This window comes from Cydia pomonella, chromosome 19 (genome assembly GCF_033807575.1).
Source record: "Cydia pomonella isolate Wapato2018A chromosome 19, ilCydPomo1, whole genome shotgun sequence".
Lineage (NCBI taxonomy): Eukaryota > Metazoa > Arthropoda > Insecta > Lepidoptera > Tortricidae > Cydia > Cydia pomonella.
The window spans coordinates 899424-924369 of record NC_084721.1 but is presented as its reverse complement, the minus strand read 5'-3'; the positions used below and the strand labels follow the sequence as shown (position 1 = coordinate 924369).

The following is a 24946-nucleotide window of genomic DNA, read 5'->3' as shown; positions in this document are numbered from 1 at the left end:
TAAAATTAGTACTTAGTTTGACGTAAAGTTATACAAACACAAAAATCGTAACCTGAATTTAACTAAAACCTACATCTAATCAACACGCACAAAAACTATCCGAAAACTCGCCCACGCCCAAACGTAAAGGAGCCCATCACGCTCGCCGCGTTGCCAAGTTGAACGGCGATGGACAACCTCTGCAACAGGAACGATCCGGAGCGAGGGTCATGACCACACTCCCGCATGGGTCTGCCCACTTCCCCAATAAATGTCTTGGCCTCAGCAAGGAATAGGATTTTTTAGGATAGGTATCTTGAAGTTATCTAAGCCTAAATTAAAGGATGACGGGTTGACATGTTGTCTGTCCATTACGGCTTGCATTAACAGATGCTACAGATGTAAGTAGATAGTATCGAAATGTAGTGTGTGCACTTCTCGTACTATACGTACGAGTATTAGGCATTGTGTTCTAGCATTATTATATGTTTGCACGAACAATTACCACATCAATGTCGGTGACGATAAAAAAAAGCTATGTAAATTTGAGATTAGGTATCTCGAAGTTTATCTAAACCTAAAATAAATGTTGGCAGGTTCATTGTTGTCTGTCCATCATGACTTACGTTATATCCTAGAATAGATTAGATTAGTCTTAAGTGCTTCACCATAAACGGACGCGCCTATATCTACATTATCTTGTTCTTGTTATAGGAACAACATACTTTGCAAGTAACTGGGTCATACATCTTAGCTAGGCATGCCAATAGTCAGATATTTAAATATTTCATTCAAAAACCAACCAGCTGTAAAGATTATAATGAAATCGACAAAGATATTATAGTCGGCAAAAATTGATCTTCAAGAAACTCGTTTCTTTCATTATTACGAGAAACCTATATAGAAGCGCCTATATATTATACACGAGCAATGGGATTGGCAAGATGTAGATTGAAAGACAATCCTTAATATATATTATCTACTTTTGTTCCTGATTTAAAAAAAAAATAACCCTAAGTGCGCGAGTGCGGCCTCTGTTAGCAGTGCCGACGCCGCGCACGGTGGCATATAGAAAAGAAACTCGCCGATCCCTCGAGCCTTGGCGTGCCTTGGCCCTGCTAAATGCGCTCCTGCTATCAGCTCCAGAATGTGACTATGTAAACTATGTATAACACAACACGTGCTCAATATTTTTTCCTGCTCTCAAACATATACTCAAACCAGCCATTAACTAGCAAGTTGCTTGAGCATCACTTTCTATAGGAGTTGGAAGATTTAGTATATTTTTACTACTTTGGAGGAAAATTTCTCCCAATAGGTTGAGTTTGGGCAGCAAAATAAATACGAGTTTATTATTTTAGACTACTCTATAACATATTTTTTTTTTTTTTTTTTTTTTATTTGGAGATCCAACAGCTGTGACATTAACATAGAAAAATATAGTAGATGCAGGAAGCCAATTATAGGAACTCACAGGTAGTGACATAATACTAAACTAAGATTACGCGCTATTGCAACCACATATGTGAACAAAGCGAATACAAATTATACTTAATAAGGATAATGTGGGAGTTCAAAATACTAATTAACTTAGTAACATAATGAGGTCTAAGGTAAAATTATAAATAGTAAATCCGTAATTAATAGGTATTCAAGAAGGCGACAACACGCTCACTCAAAAGACTCAAAGTATTTCTGCATATAAATATAAAACCAACAAATATAAATCAAATCGGAACCGGGCAGTTGGGCACCTTTCCTTGTTAGTTGTACATACTTATAGTCTGAATTAATTGTATCGTTTCACAGTGTATTAGTTTTAAACTGTAATACTGTGTAAATATTAAATAAATGAAATTATAAACGCAAAAATAACTCTGTCTGTCTGTTACCTATTCATGCTTAAACTGCTGAACCGATTTAGATGAAATTTGGTATGGAGGTAGTTAGATATAGAAATGAGCATAGTCTTTATCAATTATCTTCTCACGCAGACGAAGTCGCGGGCAGAATCTAGTCGGTATATGGATGTGGATATTCATTATGTATAATGCAACACCGTCCGTTAAATAGAAAAAAAATGTCTAAGTTAAAAATATGTTCTACTAAATATTTAAATACTTAACCTAACTTAATACCCTGCAGGTACCCAACTTGAATGTAGTAGCCATGCCATGTCATGTTGCCTAATACATCTACATCAACCAAAGAGTTACGATCCACGATTGACCCCTCAACACAGCTATGTGTTGCTATGCTATGTATGTAGCTATGCGGTAGCCTGCCTGTCGGCGCGCCACGCCAGTCAGCTGATATCGATCCGGCAACCCGGCACAACTGAATGTACCCCGAATTCCGAACAGGATAACTGAAGAAAAGATAGTCAGAATAGGTCGGGTTATAACGATGGGGTGTCGGGCGAAGTGGTCTGATGACGCGAATGAACTTGGAATGAAGTTGGTGTCGTTTGTCGTGTGGTTGATTGTAATCTGATAGGAATGTATAACCAAATACAATAGGTACTAAGAAAGATTCTCAAATACTTAGCTACATTCTGATGCCTGTTAATGGGGTTTTAATGGTAACAAAGGATTGTTTATCAATACTCTGCTAGGGCCAAATACCTATTACTTGAATTAGAACGAAAGTACTAACTCGCTCTTCGATTAGGAAGATTAGTTCCAAACTAGTGCATGCCATTGAAATTTAACTATTGAGCAATAGCAGGAAATAGGACAAAATTATAACTTTGTTTATAATAATTCATACCTAAATGCAGTGCCCGTTTTTGAAACAGTTAACACAATTATTACATTAATAAACGAACGTGTCATATTTTAAAGCCGGTCGCAAACACGAAGGTTATACATTTTAGGTATATCCAAAATAGGAATACATTGCATGAAATACATGCTATTGCATTTAAATCATAAATGTTAGATATCACTAACCTACCTAAGCCTTCACCGTGCAAACAGCAAGCGGCCGATTGTAAACAAAAGGCTAAACCAACCTGTGCGTTTATTTAAATGAGGAGTCGTTCTCCCTGTCTCCTCCTCCTCAACATCCGTGTCGAAAGAGAAGGGGAAGCTCTTGGTAGACCCCACGAAGCTCGCAGACATGGTTTAGGTGACTAACCTTAACTTTAGTACGCGGACACGGCCGCTCTTGTCAAAGGCGCGTCGCGGACTCGCGAGAGGCGAGGCGAACCTCGGGCGAACCCGAGCGAGCATTGTACGCAGTTCCGTCCGATGGATCTTGTTGAGATAACCGGTGGATGGCGTGGATGCCTGCGGGCAGGAGATGCGTTAAGGATGTCCTTATACCTACAGGTGTAAAAACATAATTTTGAAAGTAAACTAACATAACTTCTACCTCTTTCATCTTCAACATTTCATAAAAAATGTTATTCCTCTTAACTAAAACGTAAGTGCATACACTGGTTAATTAATTTTAGAAGTTTGATCAAGTGTTATTTACAAAGATTTCTCACCATCATAGAATTTGTTTCAGGAGGATCAAGTACCTATCTCCGCAGGTGACGGTACCTACCTATTAAGGATTAACCTCTTATGGCTCCTCTACACGATGGCCCATCGTTGGCCAGTCTAAAAGACGCAGCTATGCGGTGGAGTGAGATAGCAATATCACTTGCTCTCTTTAACGCACAAATGCGTCCCTTGGACTGGCCTACGCTGGGCCATCGTGTAGAGGAGCCATTAAGGCCCAGCCATACAAATGAAAAATCCAAAATTTGCCACTGGAATTTGAACCTATAGTGCACGGAATACAGTAGATTTTATTTTGTTTGAAAATTGCACGAAACAAAACAAATGCAACTCTGTCCTAATTGAATATGATTTAAATTTCATCGAACTGAATAAGTCCTATAGGTAGGACCTTGGGCCTTACGAGGAAAATCCTTGTAAAGGGTCGGCAACGCGATTGTGACCATGTTCCTTGCCTACCTACGGTTAACAGCTTCAAAACGCCGTCGATTTGTTTTACTCCGAGACTTATTAGTTATTATACAAGTACATATAGAACAGATTCTTAAATTATTAAATGACTCAGTGCAAGTAGATACTAGACGGGTGTTTTTCCGCGACCTCAAGGACGGATCCTTGAATGAGTACATTGCCGTAGAAAATCACTTCACGACTGAAACGCTGCGACCAGTTCCATATACGTGGTATAGGCAGTGCGTACCCGTATTGCCAATATACGTATTAGCATGCCTAATGCAGGAATTGTGTTCCTTTTCCTTTGTAAGTTACGCAATATCTTAACATGAGGTATACAGTATACGTCACTATTAACACGTATTTGTATACGTACATGTATTTTTGTATAATAAAAATTTACTAACTACTTAATACAACTACTACTAAGTGTATAAATGTTAGACTTTTTACAAGCCTTTTTATTTAACTTGCCCTATTAGTACCTATGTATCACTGTATGTATGTAGGTGTGTACAGTCAAGCTATTAAATATCGTTACGGACAAAGTGTCAGAAATATGTACACACTACCTTAATGTATGGGCAATAAGGGCGTGTATACATGTTTTTGGCACTTTGTCCGTGTCGATATTTAATACCTATGTTAGTGTCGGTCAAATCTTGGAAGCTAAATTTGACCCACTTCCTGATTTCCGATTGAGTTGAAAATTTGCACATATGTGTAAATCGGGTGACAATGCAACATTATGGCACCATCAAGCTGATCTGATGATGGAGACAGGTGGCCATAGGAACTCTGTGATGAAACAACACAACCTGTGTTTGGGATTTTTAGAACTATCTCGTTGAGTATTAGTTACAGTTACCTGTAGAAAAGTACAGCCAGCGATAAAAACTGGTACCAAAAATGACATAAAACTTATTATGAAAATTGAAACCATGAAGGTACTTGTAAGTTAAGCATTTTATGCGGAGTGTAAAGATATCTCGTTTGCTTGATATACAGTGGCGGGGCAAGACCAAAATTTTATGTGGGCAAGGTACATTTAGCGAGGCCCTCTGGTGGCGCATGAAATAACGAACATTTTTACGGTGCCGAGGCACAGGTATTTATTTGAGGCGCGAGGCCCCTTGGACCGCGAGGCCGTAGGCGGTGGCCCACGTCGCCCACGCCTAACGCCGCCTCTGTTGATATACCTAATCATCATGAACTATTAAGAGTAATTCTCTTGTCAGTGGAGTATCTTCCAGCTTTTCCTATCTTGCGCCAACTCTTTGACTTTTTGATACGACACGACCCCTACTTTTTCTTTAGCTTTTTTTTTTTTACTGCGTGTGTATTTTCCGTTACCTCGCTTGCGATCTATCCGCCCCTCCAGGATAGCCTTCTTAATCTTAAGGAAGTGATCGTGTCGTATAGTTGTTCTAAACTCGTAATATTTGTTTAATCTGTTTTATAAAAAATATTTAATAAAAAAAATATTCACCCAGTCTTAATAGGAAGATAAAATAATTAATTTAAATATGTACTAACTTTTTGCGCCTTATAAAATACTTTTGCTAAGTTTAAAAGAGTTCTCCGATATGCTACGCGTATTAATTTTTGAGTAGGCGCTAGAAAATCTTTACCCCTTATTTTTGATTAGCCTATTTCAGTCTCCTAGTGCTGGACAAAGGTCCTTTTTAGGGTTCCGTACCCTCAAACGGGACCCTATTACTGAGACTTCGCTGTCCGTCCGTCTGTCACCAGGCTGTATCTCATGAACCGTGATAGCTAGACAGTTGAAATTTTCACAGATGATGTATTTCTGTTGCCGCTATAACAACAAATAACTAAAAACAGGATAAAATAAATATTTAAGGGGGCTAAGGCTCCCATACAACAAACATATTTTTTTTGCCGTTTTTATAAAATGGTACGGAACCCTTCGTGCGCGAGTCCGACTCGCACTTGCCCGGTTTTTACCTTAATTTGTTCCACAAATTAGGGGTAGAAAATGATAACAAACTCTGCCTTTCAATTCCCAAGTCACATGATTAGATAGGTAGTAGCACAGAATAAATAATAATACTACCGTCCAGAAATGACACTTTACAAAACTGAAATTTGACAGTGACTCGGAAACGAATTAAGCTGGCCCATTCTAATGTATGGCACTATAGCTTTCGGCTATTTAGGGTTGTCAAAATTCAAGTCATTATCATATCTGCAGTTGTGCATGCAAAGGGATGTCAAGTTGTGCCAACTCTAATAAATTGCTTGCAGCCATGTTGAGCCCAACGGAACAGAGAATTCCCGAAAGGATCAGTGTCTCCCCACTGGGGTGTTGTTTTCCTGCTCTCTAGAATAATTAAATTAATGAAGAATTTCTTACCAAATGGTACTAACTTGAATGGAACTTGGCTATGTAGGTATGTGACTGTGGTGCATTGTTAGCAGCTGAAAAATTGAAATTGAATGTAATTTGGCCCTACATTTGTTTTAGCCTTATTACACACTTCACACGGCTAATGCTGAGAGGGATTATTTAAGGGACTAGTGTCAATTCTGAACTATTGTTACATCCCAAATACTATTAATATATATAAATGACAGTTATCAAGGGAATTGAACCATAAACTATCATCTGGGTATAAAAACTGGGTTTCAACAATGAATACATGGCATAACAACCTGCACAGATTTTATTGACAATAACACATTGATTTTCTGTCCTATTGCCACATGCAGACACTCATTCCACGGTTTATTAAATAACTATAATATTGTCTACTGATTAACTGGTTCACTTCTTGGCCGGCGCCTGTTCATCGATGGGGTCCAGCTTGGGCTCCTCGAACTTGAAGTCAGGGAACTTGGTCATGTCCACTCCAGAGCCGCCACCATACTGCTTCTCCAGCTTCTCCAATTCCGTCTTCAGTTCCATCTCAATAGTTGGGCTGGGGTCAACCAGTTTTCCACCACTGAAAACCAAATTTAAAATGTGTAAATTAAAGTTTTAAGAAGATACCTAATATTCATCAAGAATACATATAATCAATGTAATCGTTTCTAGTCTTCTGGCGGGGAGTTTAACAAAATAAGTAATGTAATTAATCAAAAACACACCAATAATTCTAGTTCACTCTTATTTGAGCCTGGCAATCGAGAGTTACACCTTCGTATCACGTCCGTGGCTCTTCAAAACAGTTACACATGATATGATACAATTGTTGGTTAATTTAAAAGGAGAGTGTTGATTTTACATTACCAACACGATCAAATACAGCCACGAACCAATATAAATCGCAAGGTCAACAAGAAATTATAGGATTGATCCTTACGCGCTCTTCTGTTTGTATTCCCTGATTTTGTCAAGGAACAACTGCTGGATGGGGTCGGAAGCCTTCTGGGCTGCCGCCAGGTTTCGGGTGATGACCACCGAGGCGCGCGCCGCCCGAAGACCACCGAAAAGCGAAGAAGTCAGCATCTGAAATATATGAACTTAACCTCAAACATTTGTTACATAACTTAGGTAAGGCCAATTCGTTTTTCAAACAATTAATTGTAAAAGCATATTACAATAGTCAAGGAAGCTAATAGCAATAAATATTCTGATAAATTTGATGAATTATAAAAGATATAATACCTTTTATGTTTTCTACTGTCTCGGGCAGTCTGACATTAGCGCTTAATGTTGCCACGGGACAATATACATTTCAATGTTTCGTATTTTCACCAATAGCAATTTAAGCTTGATATATTCTATTTAATTTAGGCCTCATGTACAAGATGACTTTTTTTCTACTGGACAAGCTTATTTTATATTTATTTGTTAAAATAATTATTCATTGATTTTTGATTTGCTCAAGGATTGAATGTGTAATTGTTATTATTATTTATCAATAAAATCTTAGATTTTGTACTTTAGCCTACGAAAAATTAATGCAAACTAGGTCTTATTGACTGTCACCTCTTTTGTTTTCTTTTTCTTTTTACAAAAAAAAAACTTTTATTTTGCTTCTTCCCGCCGTTTCCCATAAGTACGCCAGCGCCATATTTTCGCTCTTCCTCTTCGCTAGTTCGCTCCAACGCCTCTAAATAAGAAAGTTCCATTTTGCAATAAATAATTTAATCCATCATCATGAATATCGCCGACATTGAAAAAGTTGCTAATCGTAAACGGATTAACGCTGAAGCAGAAAGGTTACGTGAGAAAGTTAACAAGGAGACTGCTAATATTATCAAACTTAAGGTACATGTTTTAGTAAAAACTTTAGCAAACTATTTTTCCATGACTATTTAACTTTATTGAATTGTTTTTATGAAAAGGTTGCCCAAGATACAGCATATTGGGATTTAAAAGAAAAACTTTATCAACTCGAAAATAACCATGAGCGCCTGCAGCAGAACATGGTTGAGGTGCAAATGCAGCACGAAGCCATTTCAGGTCAATACCAAGACGAGCTAAGACTGCGACCTGAAACATTAAACAAGTAAGTTGAATTTCAATTAATTTTACTACATGTTTACTACTTAATTTTTTCGTGATTTAAAAACTTAATAGGGATAGACAATCTTTTCTGACACAAAAACTTAACAATTGCATCACGTTGCATATAATTTACAGAATGAGCAGTACTCGTGAGATCTGCGATGTTCTAGAAGAATACAGCGAGCGGCTTAAAGCAAGCGTGTCCCGTTGCAAGAATGACCAAGCAACGCTGGCTGAAGCATACAACAAATCCGGTCAGCTTGTTAGAGAAATTAAAGACAAGCAAACCCAGTCTGAAGAGAAGAACTTGCAGATTATCAATAATTTACAAGAGAAAGGTTAGCAACACACATTTTTTGGTCTTTATGTGCATTTATAACCAGAACATTATAAATCCTCTTGTACCGATTATAGTTTAAAAGTTTAACATTAAAATTACTGAGGTATTATCTGCCTGTAAAATAATTAGCAAATACAAATAAAAATAGAAAATTATTTATTTGTCCAACATAGGTGTACATAGGATGTTACAGATCAGTCAGTTTCACTATGTGGCGCCTTACGGCATACAAATAGCTTAAGTTCTTAGCTACTATTACACAAAATAATTTTTAGTTTTTGTTTTGTCACATTTACTAAAATACAAATGTTGTTATTGTTTCATTTTATTTATTTTATTGTTTAATGTATTCATTTTGTAGTAAAACTTCTCGCTGACCACAAGGAGCAAATGTCCCAAGTATTTAATTCATCGAAACAGCAACTAGATTCAGAGTTAAGTGACGCTAGAACTAAACTTGCCACGGCTCTTAGCCAAAAAGACGAGCTGTTCGTAGCTTTGAATGACTTGAGCAGAAAGCTCGATCATACTAAACGTGAACTGGAGAAGGTAAATAATAAATACACACAAAATTCAAGTTTTCTTTACAAAAGTAAGAGATTAAAAATATGTTATTGCAATTTTCAGAAAGATGATAGTATCGCTAGCCTGCAATCAGATATGAAAAAATGCATACTTGAATGCAACAATCACATCACGGAAATGAAGAATGCTTACTCTCAACAAGAAAAAGTGTAAGTCAGAGGTTTATTTATTTACTAGCTTTTGCCCGCGGCATCGCCCGCTTACTAAGCAAAAGAAAAGGTTCTCAGTTCGACCCGTAAGTTTGTATGAACGCATATAGGTATGTATGTTTGTCCGCGATTATTAGATTTTGAATATATGTTCTGAAAAATGCATGAAGTGTTCAACAACTTTGTACTTGTTAAAGTTTGATGAACAACATTTTTTGCCATGTTTGAAGGTGGTAGCAATAGAACCAAACTTTGAGGTGAACTTAACGCGAGCACGCCACATAGAACTGACCGTGGGAGAAACAATTTTGTCGTAATATCTATTAGGATAACGCGGGTCTCGTTCCATACCTCAAAAGCTAAAATAGAACCCGATTTGCTCCGAAAATACCTGAACCGATTGAATTGACAACATTTCAAAATTTTCAATATCCCTAAATCGAAAACCTTTCGAGAGGGGCTCCTGTAGATTACAAAAAAATAAATTTTATATATTTTTTACGAATTTTTGTATTCAAAATCTCTAAAAATAGTTAAAACGGAAATTGACGTCACCCAGCTCCTTCAGTTCTGCCACTACAAGCAAAAAAATAACTTCCGATTGGGTTGACATTGTCATTGTCATTGAAAACGGGATGAAAACCATCGTTTGACTTGAGTTTTGACGTTTGTGACACTTGTTAATTTGTGATTTTATTTTTAACGTTTGAGGTTATGTCACTCGCACTGTTGTCTATGCTCAAACGTAAATTAATTCAACGTTTTTTCCACTGTATGAATCAGATCCGTGACGTCACGATTTTCACAAATACAAATTATTTTATTGAAAACAGTATAAGTACAGTGTTAGCACTTAAAGACTAAGGATTAAAGATAAGGAAAAGTTTACAAATGCCTGAACTAGGAGTTCCTGTGTTTCAGGCAGAATAGGACCATATTAATTAATTTGTAATTATTCACTTAATTATAATGACGTTTGTTACATACGCCCTTTTGTTTCAAGTAACAATATAAATAGATTTTATGACCAAAATATAGGACTTACGCAAAATAAAAAAAATACGGGTACCTAAAATTAGTGCGTTCTTTCGATGCAGACAATAAAAAGTAGCACTTAAAAATATGAAATGTTGTCAATTGCAATTTGGCAAGAATACTTTCAACATTTTTCATGTTCACAATATTAAATTTTAAAATCATTCAATGCCATTTTCGTAAATAACGTCCCAAAAAACCATAAAACGACACCCATATTGATATTTAGTCATTTCAACCCCATCGCACCCTAACAGGGGATTTGTATTTCATGTCAGTAATCAGCAGCAGCATTTTTGTAATCAGCGACCCGATAAACCATAGAAATAATACCCATGTTGATTTTTAGACTTTGTCACCATATTTCCCCCTTTTACGGGTTGAATTCTCAAAAAACCTGAAACACGTGTTTACTCATTTATCGTTAGGAATACTCTTGTAAAGTTTCGAATAGAATATCCTAACTAATCTTGTTTCTCCATACAAACTTTGGACCCCCATTTCACCCCCTAAGGGGGTGAACTTGAAGGATTGTCGTTCGACGCTACGAAAGTGACTAGGTTCCTAAGGGAGGTTGTGGGCCCGAGACCAGTAACTAACGGCCGGTAGCGGTACTGAATGCACCGGCCAAAGTCTTCGAATCTGCATTACACAAGACCCTTTATCCGCAAGTGGGTTCTCAACTTTCCGAAGCTCAATATGGGTTTCGAGCAGCGCGCAGCACTACAGGAAACCTTTTGCATCTAATGACCCTAATAGTTCCGGCAGTGGATGCAGGTCACCAGGTAGAATAGAATAGAATAGAGCGTAGCATACTTCGATTTCCGTAAGGCATTCGACACGGTAGACAACGATATCTTGTAGACGAAGGTTGCGAGGGCCGGCTGCACGCCACATACCCTAGAGTTCTTTGCTAGCTATATGCGCGATAGGCAACAGTATATGAATTGCTCTGGCAGCAAATGTCGGCCGTACTACGTAAGGTCAGGTGGAAGTCAAGGCAGTAATTTGGGGCCGTTGGGATTTTTACTAATGATTAACGATCTTCCTGACGTAGTGATGGATTCTACCTGCCTCTTATTTGCTGACGACTTAAAACTGGTGGTTAGGGATATCTCGGACTGTCGTAAATTGCAGGAGGACATTGACAGTGTTGTCCAATGGAGTGTAGACAATAAGTTATATACTTTAATGAAAGCAAGTGCACGTTAAATTCATTTAGTCGTGCACATAGGCCAATTAACTATCTCTATCTCTACGATATCGGCGGAAAGCCAATGCAGCGAGTGTCGGAGGTGCGCTATCTCGGGGTCCGCTTAGCTGCCGATTTGTCAATTCGTGATCACGTTATTGGTGTCTGCAAGAAAGCATTTCGTAACCTCGGTTTCTTGATGCGACAAGCAAAGGACTTCACGAACATCGCAGCGATCCGAGCAGTGTATGGTGCCCTCGTGAGAAGTCACCTTGAATGTAACGCGGTAATTTGGAGTCCACACGAAGCTAAATACAAAATCATGATGGAACGCATTCAAAATAAATATGTTAGGCTCCTTTACTCAATAGTATATGCCATATGGCGTATATCCTGGGTATCCCTTGCTATACCCCCCACTGTTCGTGCTGGGAATGGTTCGTGCAAGCTAGAGGTGAGGCGGGAACTTGCCCTCGCTTCATATGTAGTTAGGGTGCTGAGAGGCGAGTTATGTAACCCCGGGGTCCTGCACGCCCTGGCGCTGTACGTGCCGGACCGGCACGTGTGGTGCCGCCGCCGCCCGCCGCTGCTGGCCGTACACCATGCTCGCACAAAACTGCTGAGGGAAGCCCCGCTAACGAGGGCAATAATTCGCACTATCAATAAAGTTGCGTTGAAGTTGGTCATATTTACGTGCTCTCTGAATAATCTCACAAAGGCTGCAATGTTAACATTAGGTTAGTTTATAATTAGTACCTGGGCGACCGAGCTTTGCTCGGTTATAACTATTTATTGCTATATAGTGGTGTATAGGTGATAATCTTAACTACATTTTTTTACTAAATTAAACTTGTCTAAAACAATAAAAATTAAAAAATTATATATAAACTTGAACATATAAAAAGAAAAAGTTAGTCACCGGGCGAGATTCGAACCCGTAACACTCGTTTAGCAATCCGCGTCTTAACCCGCTGGACCAGACGGACAGTGGCCGGCAACACGAAATTAGCGACCATATTCTGCGTCGAAAGAAAAACGCATGAAAACTCGAAAACACGCGTTTTCCCAAACATAAGAATAATCTAGATAGATTGTATATCCCAAAAACCCCAAAAACCCCCATATATAAATAAGTGTTTCCGAGATCACAGAAATATTATATATATAAATATATACAAGAATTGCTCGTTTAAAGGTATAAGATATTGTCAATAACTCTGATTATTGGTTTGTCGCTTATCTATCGCATTAGGCTAAACCTGTAATGATAAATTGAAGTTTTATTAATAAATAAATAAGATAAAAAAATGTTTCCCTCTTTTAGGGGTTGAATTCTCAAAAAACCTGAAACACGTATTTACTCATTTATCGTTAGGAATACTCTTGTAAAGTTTCGAATAAAATGGTCTAACTAATTTCTTGTTTCCCCATACAAATTTTGGACCCCCATTTCACCCGCTTAGGAGGTGAATTTTGAAAAATCCTTTGGTAGTGCACCCCTAGACTTTCTAAAGAACCTACGTGCCAAATTTGGAATCTCTAGAACCAGCGGTTTAGGCTGTGCGTGGATATGACAGTCAGTTTCTTCCTTTATATATCTAGATTAATTAATTTATTTATTATTATTACTTTATCTTGCTAAGTTGTTAATTCCTAAATAACTTTTGAAAAAATGTTTTAGTCTGAAAGAATGTACGGCAGCCAACGAATCTCTAAAGAAAGCGCTTCAGAATCAGGAACAATTCACTCAGTCGATTTGTGATCAGAATAATAAGCTACAAGAAAAAATTTCGTCTTTAGAAGAGGAACAAATTTCCAGCTCTGAAAAAAATAAAGATTTGGAAATGAAGCTAGAGGCAAATATAATTTTGTTATTTCAAATATATATTAACTTTCAGTTATCGATAACTACCTGTAAGAATTATAGTTGTAATTTGAATCTTCTAGCTTTGCTATTGGTAACAAAGCATTGATTTAATGATATAAAGTCTTGAAACTAATGTAACAAAATTAAATAAATTACATTCATCAGGAATCCAACTTGGAGTGTGGTAAATTGGTGAAAAATATTGAAGCTCTTAATGTGAAGACAGAAGTATTAAAAATGGAAATAGACGAGAAAAAAATGGTAAATACTATTCAAATAAAATATTTATCTTCCCAACTACATTAATATTGTTCTTAATTTCAATTATGAATTATCTCAATTGTATTATTTATAGCTTTTAGAACAATCTTTGATCGAACTACAAAACTTAAAAGATCAGGTTTTGACCTTGGAAGAGCAGAAATCTGAGATTGATGTTGAACTCAACAATGCTACCCAAGAATTGGAATTAAGATCCGTTAAAATTAAGGAGTTAACTTCAACCGTCCAGGAGTTACAAGCAAAGATATCTGACATGGAAACTACCCTGGAGAACAACAAGTAACACTATTTATATAAGTATGTACATACATGGTGTGGCTATTGTAGCATAGTTTCTAAAACATGTAACAATTGTTTTCAGAGCCGATAACGTAAACAAAATCGAAGAGATTAGTATCATACTGGAAACTAAAGTAAAACTTATTGAGGAAAAAGACAAAGAGCTGGATTGTAAAGCATCTACCATCAACCAGCTCATGTCTGATCTTAAGAATGGTACCAATGCCAGAACTAAATTAGAAAACAATATCCAGAAATTAAAGAAGGATATGGAAACTGATAAGATTATTGCAAAAGAGAAGGAAAATACTTTGACGAAGAAAATAGAACAAATGGAGAATGCTGCTAAAGTATCTTTGTTACCGTTTTTTATGTTATAAATTATTTACTATAATCTGAGGTCGTCGAAATGTATGGCGAATTCCATAGAGTTCTATTGAGTCTTACAAGTAACAATTTACTTTTCCTTTTACTTCCAGGAAAAAGAAGTCGAACTATCAAAACAAATGTCCATAATTTTGGAGACCCGTAAGGAAAAGGTATACATTTTCAACGTATGATTACTTACACAACATTTGTAATACAATTCATATGTGCCAAAAATCATGAATTACGATACAAGTGCAGAAAATAGGAAATTAGGAAACGATTAGCAAGTCTGGGCAGCACGCAAGTAAAGTCAAGCTTACTGGAGCGTTTTCATTTACTTTTGCTATTTGTTTTTTTTTTTAAGTTTCTGGGGTACAATAGAAATTATGTTTATTAGGAACATTTGAATCTCACGGTAAGTAAATTCAATTGCCATCTTTGAAAAAATTCATGCATGAAGCTAATCGTTTTATTGCTGCTTAGGATCGACTGCAAGAAAGGTTGAAAAGCATGCAGAACACAATAGATAATATCGAAAAAGAAGTAACAGGGCGCTTTGCCTCACAGTCGACGCAGCAGCCAGCTGAATTAGATGATAATGCAGGAATGATAAAGCCAGCACCACCAATTAAGGTTTGAATAACACGTATATTTTATTTTTACAAAATGGACGGCAAAGTTAAAAAAATTCAGCCTTATTTTGTATTACCTAACAGAAAGTTGGCATCCCTGCTCATAAGAAAATCCTGAAGTCATCTGGGCACATCGCGCCGAAAGAACAACCCAAAAAACCCGACAGCTTACTCTATAATTTTTCTAGCGACAGCGATGTGGAAAACGAACTAATGGCGGACGTAAGCATACATAATAAATTTAACATATTTTTTCTTGTGAACCATTACTGAACCATTACCATTGCTTTTGAACCATTACCATTACTGAACATTCTTATTTACAGCCAGCGCAAATAAATCGTCATTTTGATGCATTAACACGTGGTGAGAGGGTCTCACCCTTGATCTTTAAACGACGCGCTCCTGCCTCGGGAGCTTTTGATGTAAGCACATTGCTTTTTTTCACATTTAACGTTTATTATTTTAGTTTTTGGTATTTTAGTTTTTGTATTTATTAATATATATTATAGAATATATATGTATTTAGTTGTATATATGTGTATATATTTGTTGTAGGTCATATACCATTGCATGTATATTGTAGGTTGAAATAAATACCTTTTCTAATTTATTTATTTTTTGCGCCACTTTGTACAGGACGGATGTCTACCGTCTCCAATTTTCCCTCAATCGCTCAAAGGTTAACAGGGAGAGATCCCTTAAAGGGATAAGTTCGCCTTTTTACTAATGATGAGTGTTTTATTTCCTGTTTTGTTTTATTTCTGTACAATAAAGAGTTTTACTACTACTACTACGTTTATATTAATCGAAGCTTGGCTTAATATTTAGAAACTGTGACGGTAGATCTAGTTCTCAGCAGCAAAAATGTATCCCTTCTGGTGTAAATGTGATAATAGTATTTTATACAATCGTGATATAAGTAATAGAGAGCATTTCAGTCAAGTACCGTGTTTAGGCAATGGAGCTTGTTTGTCTTAGTAAGGTACGAGATTGAAAAATCACTATTGTACACAATACTTTTTCTATGAGTCATCTAAAATAATACTTTTGTTTACTATAAAACCTAAATAATTAATGAAACTTGGTAAGTATATCAGTAGACAAAAATGTAGACATAAACGCGCGACTCCCGCCCCGTGTCCGTACTCCGCGCCCCACGCCCTCCGCCCGTTTAAGCCTTTTCTATGGGAGCGCGGTGGAGAAATGAATCTTATAGTGGAGTGGGTGGGAGCCCATACATAAAAAGTATGCAATTATGGTTCGGTATGACGAAATCTTAATTCAACCATTACAGTCGACGAGTAGAAAAAAAAAAGTATTTTTTATTGTTATTTCAGGAAACAATATCTCTGTCTCAATTGAAAGAAGCAAAGAACAAACGCTCCATATTCAAAAACAAGCGGCCGGACAACAAAGCCAAGAAATGGAAGCCTGACGAATAAATAATTTCATACATTTCTTTAGTTAAGCTCAACAATCAATCTAGCTTGTCGATTTTATCAATGTTTTGTTCTTTAATAAATTAATTAGAGTTGCCTTTGGGTTATATTCATTTGATTCCATTCCTTGTTATTGTTATTTTGAAATATTTAAAACTCTACGATTAGAAACAAATCTCAGAATAATAAAACCTCAATAAAACAAACCAAAGAAACAAATTATAATGCTAGGCCACATTATCGGGCGAAGATTCGTGTCGCGTTGTCGCAATAAAAACACGAACTACATGGCCACATATTGTCGCAATAATAGTTTCGGGCGAACTAAATCAAACTAGGCGGTACCCTTTGATGTGCGGTATAAACCGCCAGGACCGCGAACACCGTTCGAGTTCCCAGCATGAGAAACGTCAACGTTGACATTGACGTTTTTAGATGATGCCGCTGCGCTTGCTTACAATTTTTGTGGATGTTTATTATTAGTTGTCGTCGTTGTCGTTCCTATTTATTCATAATTTTTATTAAATAAGACGAACATCTGACCATCCTAATCTATTTACGATCGATATGCTAGAGAAACAGTAAGAATATTAAAAGAGAGGTTATCTGGTAGTGAGTGGTTAAGATGGAAAGGGGTAAGATGTCGTCTTCGGGGCGCGGAGGCAAGAGCAAGGCTCCGCAGCACCCGCAGGACATCTTCGCGCTGGGCACCAAGTCTACTGTCGTTGTCTCGCGAGACCAGGAGAAGAGGAACATACACAAACCTTCAAGTAGTGGTGAGAACATTTTTTAGGTTTTTGCTCTTGACTTTAAGTATCATCATAAAGTATAATATTAGGCGATAAGCCCGAAAGACATCTCCTGCTTGGCTTTAGTATATGACTCTGTTACACTCATAGAGTTGGTGCAAATGCATTTCTCTTTCCTATCAATCTCTAAATGTTGTTAACACAAAATGGCAGATGTACCATACAAAAGATTTATGGAGAACCAACAGCTATTACTATGCTAATAGTGACAGTGCCAATTACTGGATCTCATATATAGCAACATGTTAATATTAAACATTAAGTAAAATAACACACACAATTTTACATCGGCACATGCAATGTTAGCAACATTATGTATTAAATACGAAAACTGATTACTTAAGTTGGATTAAAGTTACACAATCAGTAAATAAAGACCTAATAATTTATACATATGAGTAGCATACTGCATACAGCAACTGCAGTTATTATGAACAATTACATATCTTATGATAAATATATTGGGCTTAAAACTAGAACTTGAATTCTATGTAGAATCTATACCTCAGTACTTTGGGCACAGGCCCACCTACCACCTGTCAGTCTTTTTAGTTAAAGCAGCTTGTCGCCAGTGTATGCCTCGCACAAGGAATGGTACAAATGAATATGTCAATACCAAGCTCTCTTGTCACATTATTTAAGCAAAGACTGGCTCAAATCAGAAAACTATTTTGCATATATATGGATGAAACACATTTAACTGAAAGTAATTATAGTAGTAATATATAAAGATTTCAAAATTTATATTATTAAACTTTCAATCAACTAGTGCCTTCCAATATATGGTTTTGAACAAAACAAAATTTTACACCATATAGCTTCAGATTATAAATTATTATTTTATTTACCTATATTATGAATGCTTTGTTAAAGGAGTGGAACGCAAACGTGAAGGTACATCAACTTTTGGCGCCGCCCCACCCACCAAGAGATCAAGAATTGGCTCACCAGCAGAGGCAGTTGGAGGAACATCCTTAGAAGTTGACCCTGTGGATCTCGTCCCCAATGTGCTGCAAGCTTTAGATACCCATAACTCTGACAAACTGGTAAGTCTAATCTTAGTAGGTACACCACAATAGCTATGACAATATGTGTTCAATATAACAGTTGTTTATTATGTCTCAAAAATTTCACTTTCTCAAGAACTGAAAAAATTTACTTTCTTATTATTGTAGTAACTGATAGTAACATAAATAAGACAATATTTTTCCTTCAAAATGTTGAAGTTACTGAAAGTAACTGTTATTCGTTTACAGCTTGGACTCCTCACAGGCTCAATCCGCCTGCTCAAGTCCCAACGTTCCAAACCTGACCCAATCCTCTGCATGAGTATGCTGTACTTATGCAAAATCCGGCCGAACATGTTTGCACATGATGTTGTGACCCAGAGTCTATGCACACTGTTGAAGAGGGAGCAGGGGGCTGCGTTTAAAAGTAAAGGAAATCCACTGGTGTTCGTACTGGCGTGCAATATGCTGTATGCTGGACATAGGGACAGTAATAACTGGCCTGATACTTTTATTAAGGTAAGATGTTCAATGAGCTGCTGTTATGGTAGCATAATCTGCTAAGTTCTTTAAATAAGTAAATTATTCATTGGGCTTATAATATATTAAGAATAAGAAGAACTAGAATAGTTTATTGCCACATACAGATACACAAGACAATAAAGCTACATAATAGAATAAAAAAAAAAAACAATTATTAATTATACAGATCAAAAGTAAGAAGAAATTACGATTGTATTGGGTAAAGGGTTCCAGTCACAGCGGGCCGAGTCGGGTGCTTGTTTTCAGACCGGCCCCAGACTAAGGACAGTCAGAGAATAGCCAGGTCCACACAGAGGCGAGGCGAGAGTCGGCCGAGGCGGCGCGCGCTTATTCCTCGCCCGACCGCGTGAGGAGATTGCCTCGCGCGTATGCTCGCTCTGTGTGGACCCGCTAATAATATATTATACCTATAGCAAATTACAATACTTTTATGCTCGTAATTTTTTAATTACCCATTATTACTACATAAAAAATAATTTTGATTAAATAAATATAAATAAATAAATAATAAATAAATATTATACGACATTATTACACAAATTGACTAAGTCCCACAGTAAGCTCAATAAGGCTTGTGTTGAGGGTACTTAGACAACGATATATATAATAAATGAATATTTATAAATACTTAAATACATAGAAAACACCCATGACTCAGGAACAAATATCCATGCTCATCACACGAATAAATGCCCTTACCAGGATTTGAACCCGGGACCATCAGCTTCGTAGGCAGGGTCACTACCCACTAGGCCAAACCGGTCGTCAGAAACAAAACGATTAAAAACAAAAGATACTGGAATTACTGGAGAACTTAGCCACTATTTCATTAGTGTATTTCACTTGTATGTTGAGTTTTTTTTGTAACAGGTGTACATTGAAGATGCCTTAAACGAGAGATGGTGGGTGGAATGCTCGTGGTGTAAGTGCTTGGTTGAGAATATCGCCACCGCCTTCAGCACCAAGACTCCGCCTCCGCACCTGATCCCATCTGACAGTGCACTTGGTAAGTCTTCATGTTAAAATAAAACTGACAGTTCTATCCAAATAATCCCACCAACATTAACAATACATTCTTACATTCTGTGCTCTATTATGCCTCAAAATATCAACATCAGGCCAGCCAAAATGTATGAAACAGCCAATATTTTTTTCGTAATATTGGGGTTGGTCCTATCGTAAAAGTTGCTCAGTATGACCTATATATTCACCCCGTAATATATTGCAGGTTAGTAAAAAACATCCTGTACATTTCGGGGTTGGTCTCATAGTAAATGTTGCTCAGTATGACCTTTATATTCACCCCGTAAAATATTGCAGGTTAGTAAAAAAACGCCCTATACATATAACGAAATTAAAAAAACATGGTATAAAATTTATTTAATTATGTACCATGTTTTTTTAATTTCGTAACATTTAAATGTAATAAATTCTCTATTCAATTTCATCATAATTTCATATGTCACTAACGAGTTGTTTACAAATAGTTTCAAGAGAGATTGATCTATGGTATTCTGAGATATAACCAAATTCAAATGGAATTATTGAGTCTATACTATTTCGCAATATCGTCCGGAATGCAATTTGACTGCGCTACTTAAGACCTATAATATATACCCATATTTTTAGGGTTCCGTAGCCAAATGGCAATACACGGAACCCTTACAGATTCGTCATGTCCGTCTGTCTGTCCGTTTATGTCACAGCCACTTTTTTCCGAAACTATAAGAGCTATACTGTTCAAACTTGGTAAGTAGATGTAGTCTATGAACCGCATTAAGATTTTTCCACAAAAATAGAAAAAAAAAACATACATTTTGGGGGTTCCCCATACTTAGAACTGATACTCAAAAAATCTTTTTTCATCAAACCCATACGTGTGGGGTATCTATGAATAGGTCTTCAAAAATGATATTTAGGTTCCTAATATAATTTTTTTCTAAAGTGAATAGTTTGCGCGAGAGACACTTCCAAAGTGGAAAAATGTGTCCCCCCCCCCTGTAACTTCTAAAATAACAGCATGAAAAATCTAAAAAAAATTATATGATACACATTACCATGCAAACTTCCACCGAAAATTGGTTTGAACGAGATCTAGTAAGTAGTTTTTTTTAATACGTCATAAATGGTACGGAACCCTTCATGGGCGAGTCCGACTCGCACTTTTTTACCTTTTCTCGGATAAATTGTCAGAGTAAAAACCTGTTTGTGTACAGCGGCTGGGGGTACGATGTCGCCGTCGGGGTCGGGTTCTCCGCTGATGGGAAGCACGGATGACGATCCCGACAACACCGACCTAGAATACACCGTTTTCCCCAGGTAACATAACATATTTCTTATTAACTATATAATTATGATGATATCTAGACAGGCAGTAAACTTTCAGGCAGATTTTCGCAGTAATAAAAATAAACTTCAGATTTTTTTATTTTACCTGCCTATTCGCAATTAGATGTTCAAGTTTTTCAAAGTCCTTGAATCAATTTTTTCTTATGTGCAAGAGCAAATTAAGTTTAGTTTCATAGACTGGAAGACCGGTCTGGCCTAGTGGGTAGTGACCGAAGCCGATGGTCCCGGGTTTAAATCCTGGAAAGGGCATTTATTTGTGTGATGAGCCCAAACAAATATCCATATATTTGTTCCTGAGTCATGGGTGTTTTCTATGTATTTAAGTATTTATAAATCTATATTATATAAAGCTGCAGCCCGAACGTTAATTGACACGAATTGTTCTCCCGGAAGGAGGCGCGGGGGGGATTCGAGTTTGGTACGGTCGTACAGAGGGCGGTCCGGTGACCTCCGGAAAAATCCGACATTCGGTCTACCGGATCGGGACAGAAAAATGTTTGACGGCCCGGCCAAACGGTGGGAGATAGTGGGGGGGTGCTCGACCAAATGTCACAGAGGACCCTGGGCAGTTTCGGAGGCCGCCATTTTTTTTTCAAAATGGCGGATTCAAAATGGCGGCCGATTTTCAAGTCGGTCCCGGCGCGCTCAAATTTCGGTCACGGAATCTCGGGGCCCTCTAGATCGGTATGGAAAAAAAAAATTTGGAAAAAATCCAAGATGGCGGACACCATGGCCACTTTTATTTTGTATGGCAACTTTTAAACGGTGACAGATAGGTGGGGGGTGCTCGACCAAATGTCATAGAGGACTCCGAGACAAATGGAATGGCATTTAAAAAAATTCAAAATGGCCGACTCAAAATGGCGCCGAAATTTCAAAACGGTCCGAGAGCGCCGAGAACCGGTATGTGGGTACATATGGGCCCCCGCATTCGAAAAAAAATTTTTTTTTTTTTTTAGCTGGAAAAAAAATTTGTATGGGATTTTTTTTCGAATCCCCCACATGCTAAACGGTGAGAGATAGGTCGGGGGAGCTCGACCAAATGTCATAGAGGGCTCCGAGTGGAATCTGAATAAGAAAAAAAAAAATTCAAAATGGCCGACTTTTTTTTTTTCTAAAACTTCAAAAAGGTCCGAGCGCTCTGAAATTTTGGTCGCGGTATCTCGGAGCCCCAATGACTCGTACGGAAAAAAAAAATTTTGGAAAAAATCCAAGATGGCGGAAAAATGGCCAGTTTACTTTTGTATGGCAACTCTCAAACGGTGCGTGATAGGTGGGGGGTGCTCGACCAAATGTCATAGAGGGCCCCGAGACAAATAAAACTGCATCAAAAAAAAAATCAAAATGGCCGACTTTTTTTTTTTCTTTTTTTAATGTTGGTCCGAGCGCGCTGAGATTTTGCATGCGGCGAGCCTGGGGGGCCAAGATTACCATATGAAAAAAAGTTTTTTGGAAAAATCCAAAATGGCGGTGGACAGGGGCAAAGTAAAATTTCCAAGTAGGTTAAGCGAGCCCGAAGGGCGAGCTTCAGGCTGGGAGGCCGAAGGCCGACCCCGGCGGAGGGCCGAAGGCCCGGAGCCTTCACCCCGACCCCCAAGCGTGCAACCCCCAGTAACTAAAAGCGAGGCCGAAGGCCGAGCTGCGTGCGTACGGTGCTCCCAAGCGTTCTACCGAGTCGACTGTCTTGATAAGCGGAGCGGGCGGGCCGACGGCCCGACGGCGACGCGTCGAGGCCAGCGAAGGCCGAAGGCCGAGCTCCGCGTAGGGCCGAAGGCCCGAAGCGTCACCTGAGAGGGGGAAGTTGGAGCTTAAACACGACCCAATAGGAAAAGTGTCTTAGACAAGCGAAACGGCGGGCCGAAGGCCAAAGGCCTACTTGGAAATTTTACTTTGCCCCTGTCCACCGCCATTTTGGATTTTTCCAAAAAACTTTTTTTCATATGGTAATCTTGGCCCCCCAGGCTCGCCGCATGCAAAATCTCAGCGCGCTCGGACCAACATTAAAAAAAGAAAAAAAAAAAGTCGGCCATTTTGATTTTTTTTTTGATGCAGTTTTATTTGTCTCGGGGCCCTCTATGACATTTGGTCGAGCACCCCCCACCTATCACGCACCGTTTGAGAGTTGCCATACAAAAGTAAACTGGCCATTTTTCCGCCATCTTGGATTTTTTCCAAAATTTTTTTTTTCCGTACGAGTCATTGGGGCTCCGAGATACCGCGACCAAAATTTCAGAGCGCTCGGACCTTTTTGAAGTTTTAGAAAAAAAAAAAAGTCGGCCATTTTGAATTTTTTTTTTCTTATTCAGATTCCACTCGGAGCCCTCTATGACATTTGGTCGAGCTCCCCCGACCTATCTCTCACCGTTTAGCATGTGGGGGATTCGAAAAAAAATCCCATACAAATTTTTTTTCCAGCTAAAAAAAAAAAAAAATTTTTTTTCGAATGCGGGGGCCCATATGTACCCACATACCGGTTCTCGGCGCTCTCGGACCGTTTTGAAATTTCGGCGCCATTTTGAGTCGGCCATTTTGAATTTTTTTAAATGCCATTCCATTTGTCTCGGAGTCCTCTATGACATTTGGTCGAGCACCCCCCACCTATCTGTCACCGTTTAAAAGTTGCCATACAAAATAAAAGTGGCCATGGTGTCCGCCATCTTGGATTTTTATAACTTTTCCCGTTATTTTTGTTGTTATTAATATAAAGAAGATTTGTTTTCCAAAGGGGAAAGTTAATGCGGTTGTACTTCCGCTTTGGGCCGCACTCTCGCAGCTCGGCCTTCGGCCTCGCGTGCTTGGGCGATCCAATGGGACGCTCCGTGCCTTCGGCCCTACGCGGAGCTCGGCCTTCGGCCTTCGCTGGGTTTCGAAGCTCAGCGTCGGGCCTTCGGCCCGCCGCTTCGCTTATTAAAACAGTTAACTGGCCGAAGGCCAAAGGCCGTAGGCCCGACGTGAGCTTGTCAAGACACTTTTACTATTGGGTCGTGTTTAAGCTCCAACTTCCCGCACTAATCCCGAAGCGAAACCAACCCTCCCCGAGTGTCTTAATAAGCGAAGCGGCGGGCCGAAGGCCCGACGCTGAGCTTCGAAACCCAGCGAAGGCTGAAGGCCGAGCTCCGCGTAGGGCCGAAGGCCCGGAGCGTCCCACTGGTTCGGCCAAGCACGCGAGGCCGAAGGCCGAGCTGCGAGAGTGCGGCCCAAAGCGGAAGTACAACCGCATTACATTTCACCTTTGGAAAACAAATATTCTTTATACTAAAAATAACGGGAAAAATGCATTTATAGAGCGAACCGGTTACAAGTTAACTGTTTTAATAAGCGAAGCGGCGGGCCGAAGGCCCGACGCTGAGCTTCGAAACCCAGCGAAGGCCGAAGGCCGAGCTCCGCGTAGGGCCGAAGGCACGGAGCGTCCCATTGGATCGCCCAAGCACGCGAGGCCGAAGGCCGAGCTGCGAGAGTGCGGCCCAAAGCGGAAGTACAACCGCATTAACTTTCCCCTTTGGAAAACAAATCTTCTTTATATTAATAACAACAAAAATAACGGGAAAAGTTATAAAGCGAACCGGCAACAAGTCAACTGTCTTAATAAGCGGAGCCGGCGGCCCGACGGCGAAGCGTCGAGGCTAGCGAAGGCCGAAGGCCGAGCTC

General features: G+C 38.6%; 4 protein-coding genes across 8 annotated transcripts in view; 2 read left to right on the top strand and 2 right to left on the bottom strand.

Moving 5' to 3' along the window:
• Positions 1-3173, bottom strand: part of LOC133528329 (AMP deaminase 2-like) — a 60683-nt gene extending 57510 nt beyond the window's left edge. For all 4 annotated transcript variants that reach the window (XM_061865678.1, XM_061865672.1, XM_061865677.1 and 1 more), the window contains exon 1: positions 2993-3173. In XM_061865678.1, coding sequence (XP_061721662.1) covers positions 2993-3101 — 109 coding nt within the window. In that variant the 5' untranslated portion in view covers positions 3102-3173. The remainder of the gene's footprint in view (positions 1-2992) is intronic.
• Positions 3174-6610: 3437 nt separating this feature from the next.
• Positions 6611-7661, bottom strand: LOC133528161 (ATP synthase-coupling factor 6, mitochondrial). The gene is made up of 3 exons (XM_061865413.1): positions 7573-7661; positions 7268-7413; positions 6611-6907 (listed from the first exon to the last, which is right to left on the bottom strand). Exons 2-3 carry the CDS (start codon positions 7411-7413, stop codon positions 6730-6732), a joined length of 324 nt encoding a protein of 107 aa, XP_061721397.1. The 5' UTR covers positions 7573-7661; the 3' UTR covers positions 6611-6729.
• A 100-nt stretch (positions 7662-7761) lies between these two features.
• Positions 7762-16645, top strand: LOC133528160 (coiled-coil domain-containing protein 158-like). 2 transcript variants are annotated; one of them, XM_061865411.1, is made up of 14 exons: positions 7762-8178; positions 8256-8419; positions 8554-8756; positions 9120-9307; positions 9386-9492; positions 13401-13575; positions 13752-13847; positions 13942-14147; positions 14230-14497; positions 14627-14686; positions 15000-15149; positions 15233-15370; positions 15475-15573; positions 16489-16645. In XM_061865411.1, exons 1-14 carry the CDS (start codon positions 8068-8070, stop codon positions 16591-16593), a joined length of 2070 nt encoding a protein of 689 aa, XP_061721395.1. In that variant the 5' UTR covers positions 7762-8067; the 3' UTR covers positions 16594-16645. The 2 variants fall into 2 exon arrangements, with proteins under 2 accessions (XP_061721395.1, XP_061721396.1); XM_061865412.1 differs by lacking the exon at positions 15475-15573 and having other exon boundaries at positions 16489-16643.
• A 264-nt stretch (positions 16646-16909) lies between these two features.
• LOC133528478 (integrator complex subunit 1-like) overlaps positions 16910-24946 on the top strand; it is a 52491-nt gene continuing 44454 nt past the window's right edge. Inside the window, 5 exon segments of the mRNA XM_061865869.1 lie at positions 16910-17366; positions 18273-18445; positions 18656-18925; positions 19820-19955; positions 21166-21268. Coding sequence (XP_061721853.1) covers positions 17216-17366; positions 18273-18445; positions 18656-18925; positions 19820-19955; positions 21166-21268 — 833 coding nt within the window. The 5' untranslated portion in view covers positions 16910-17215.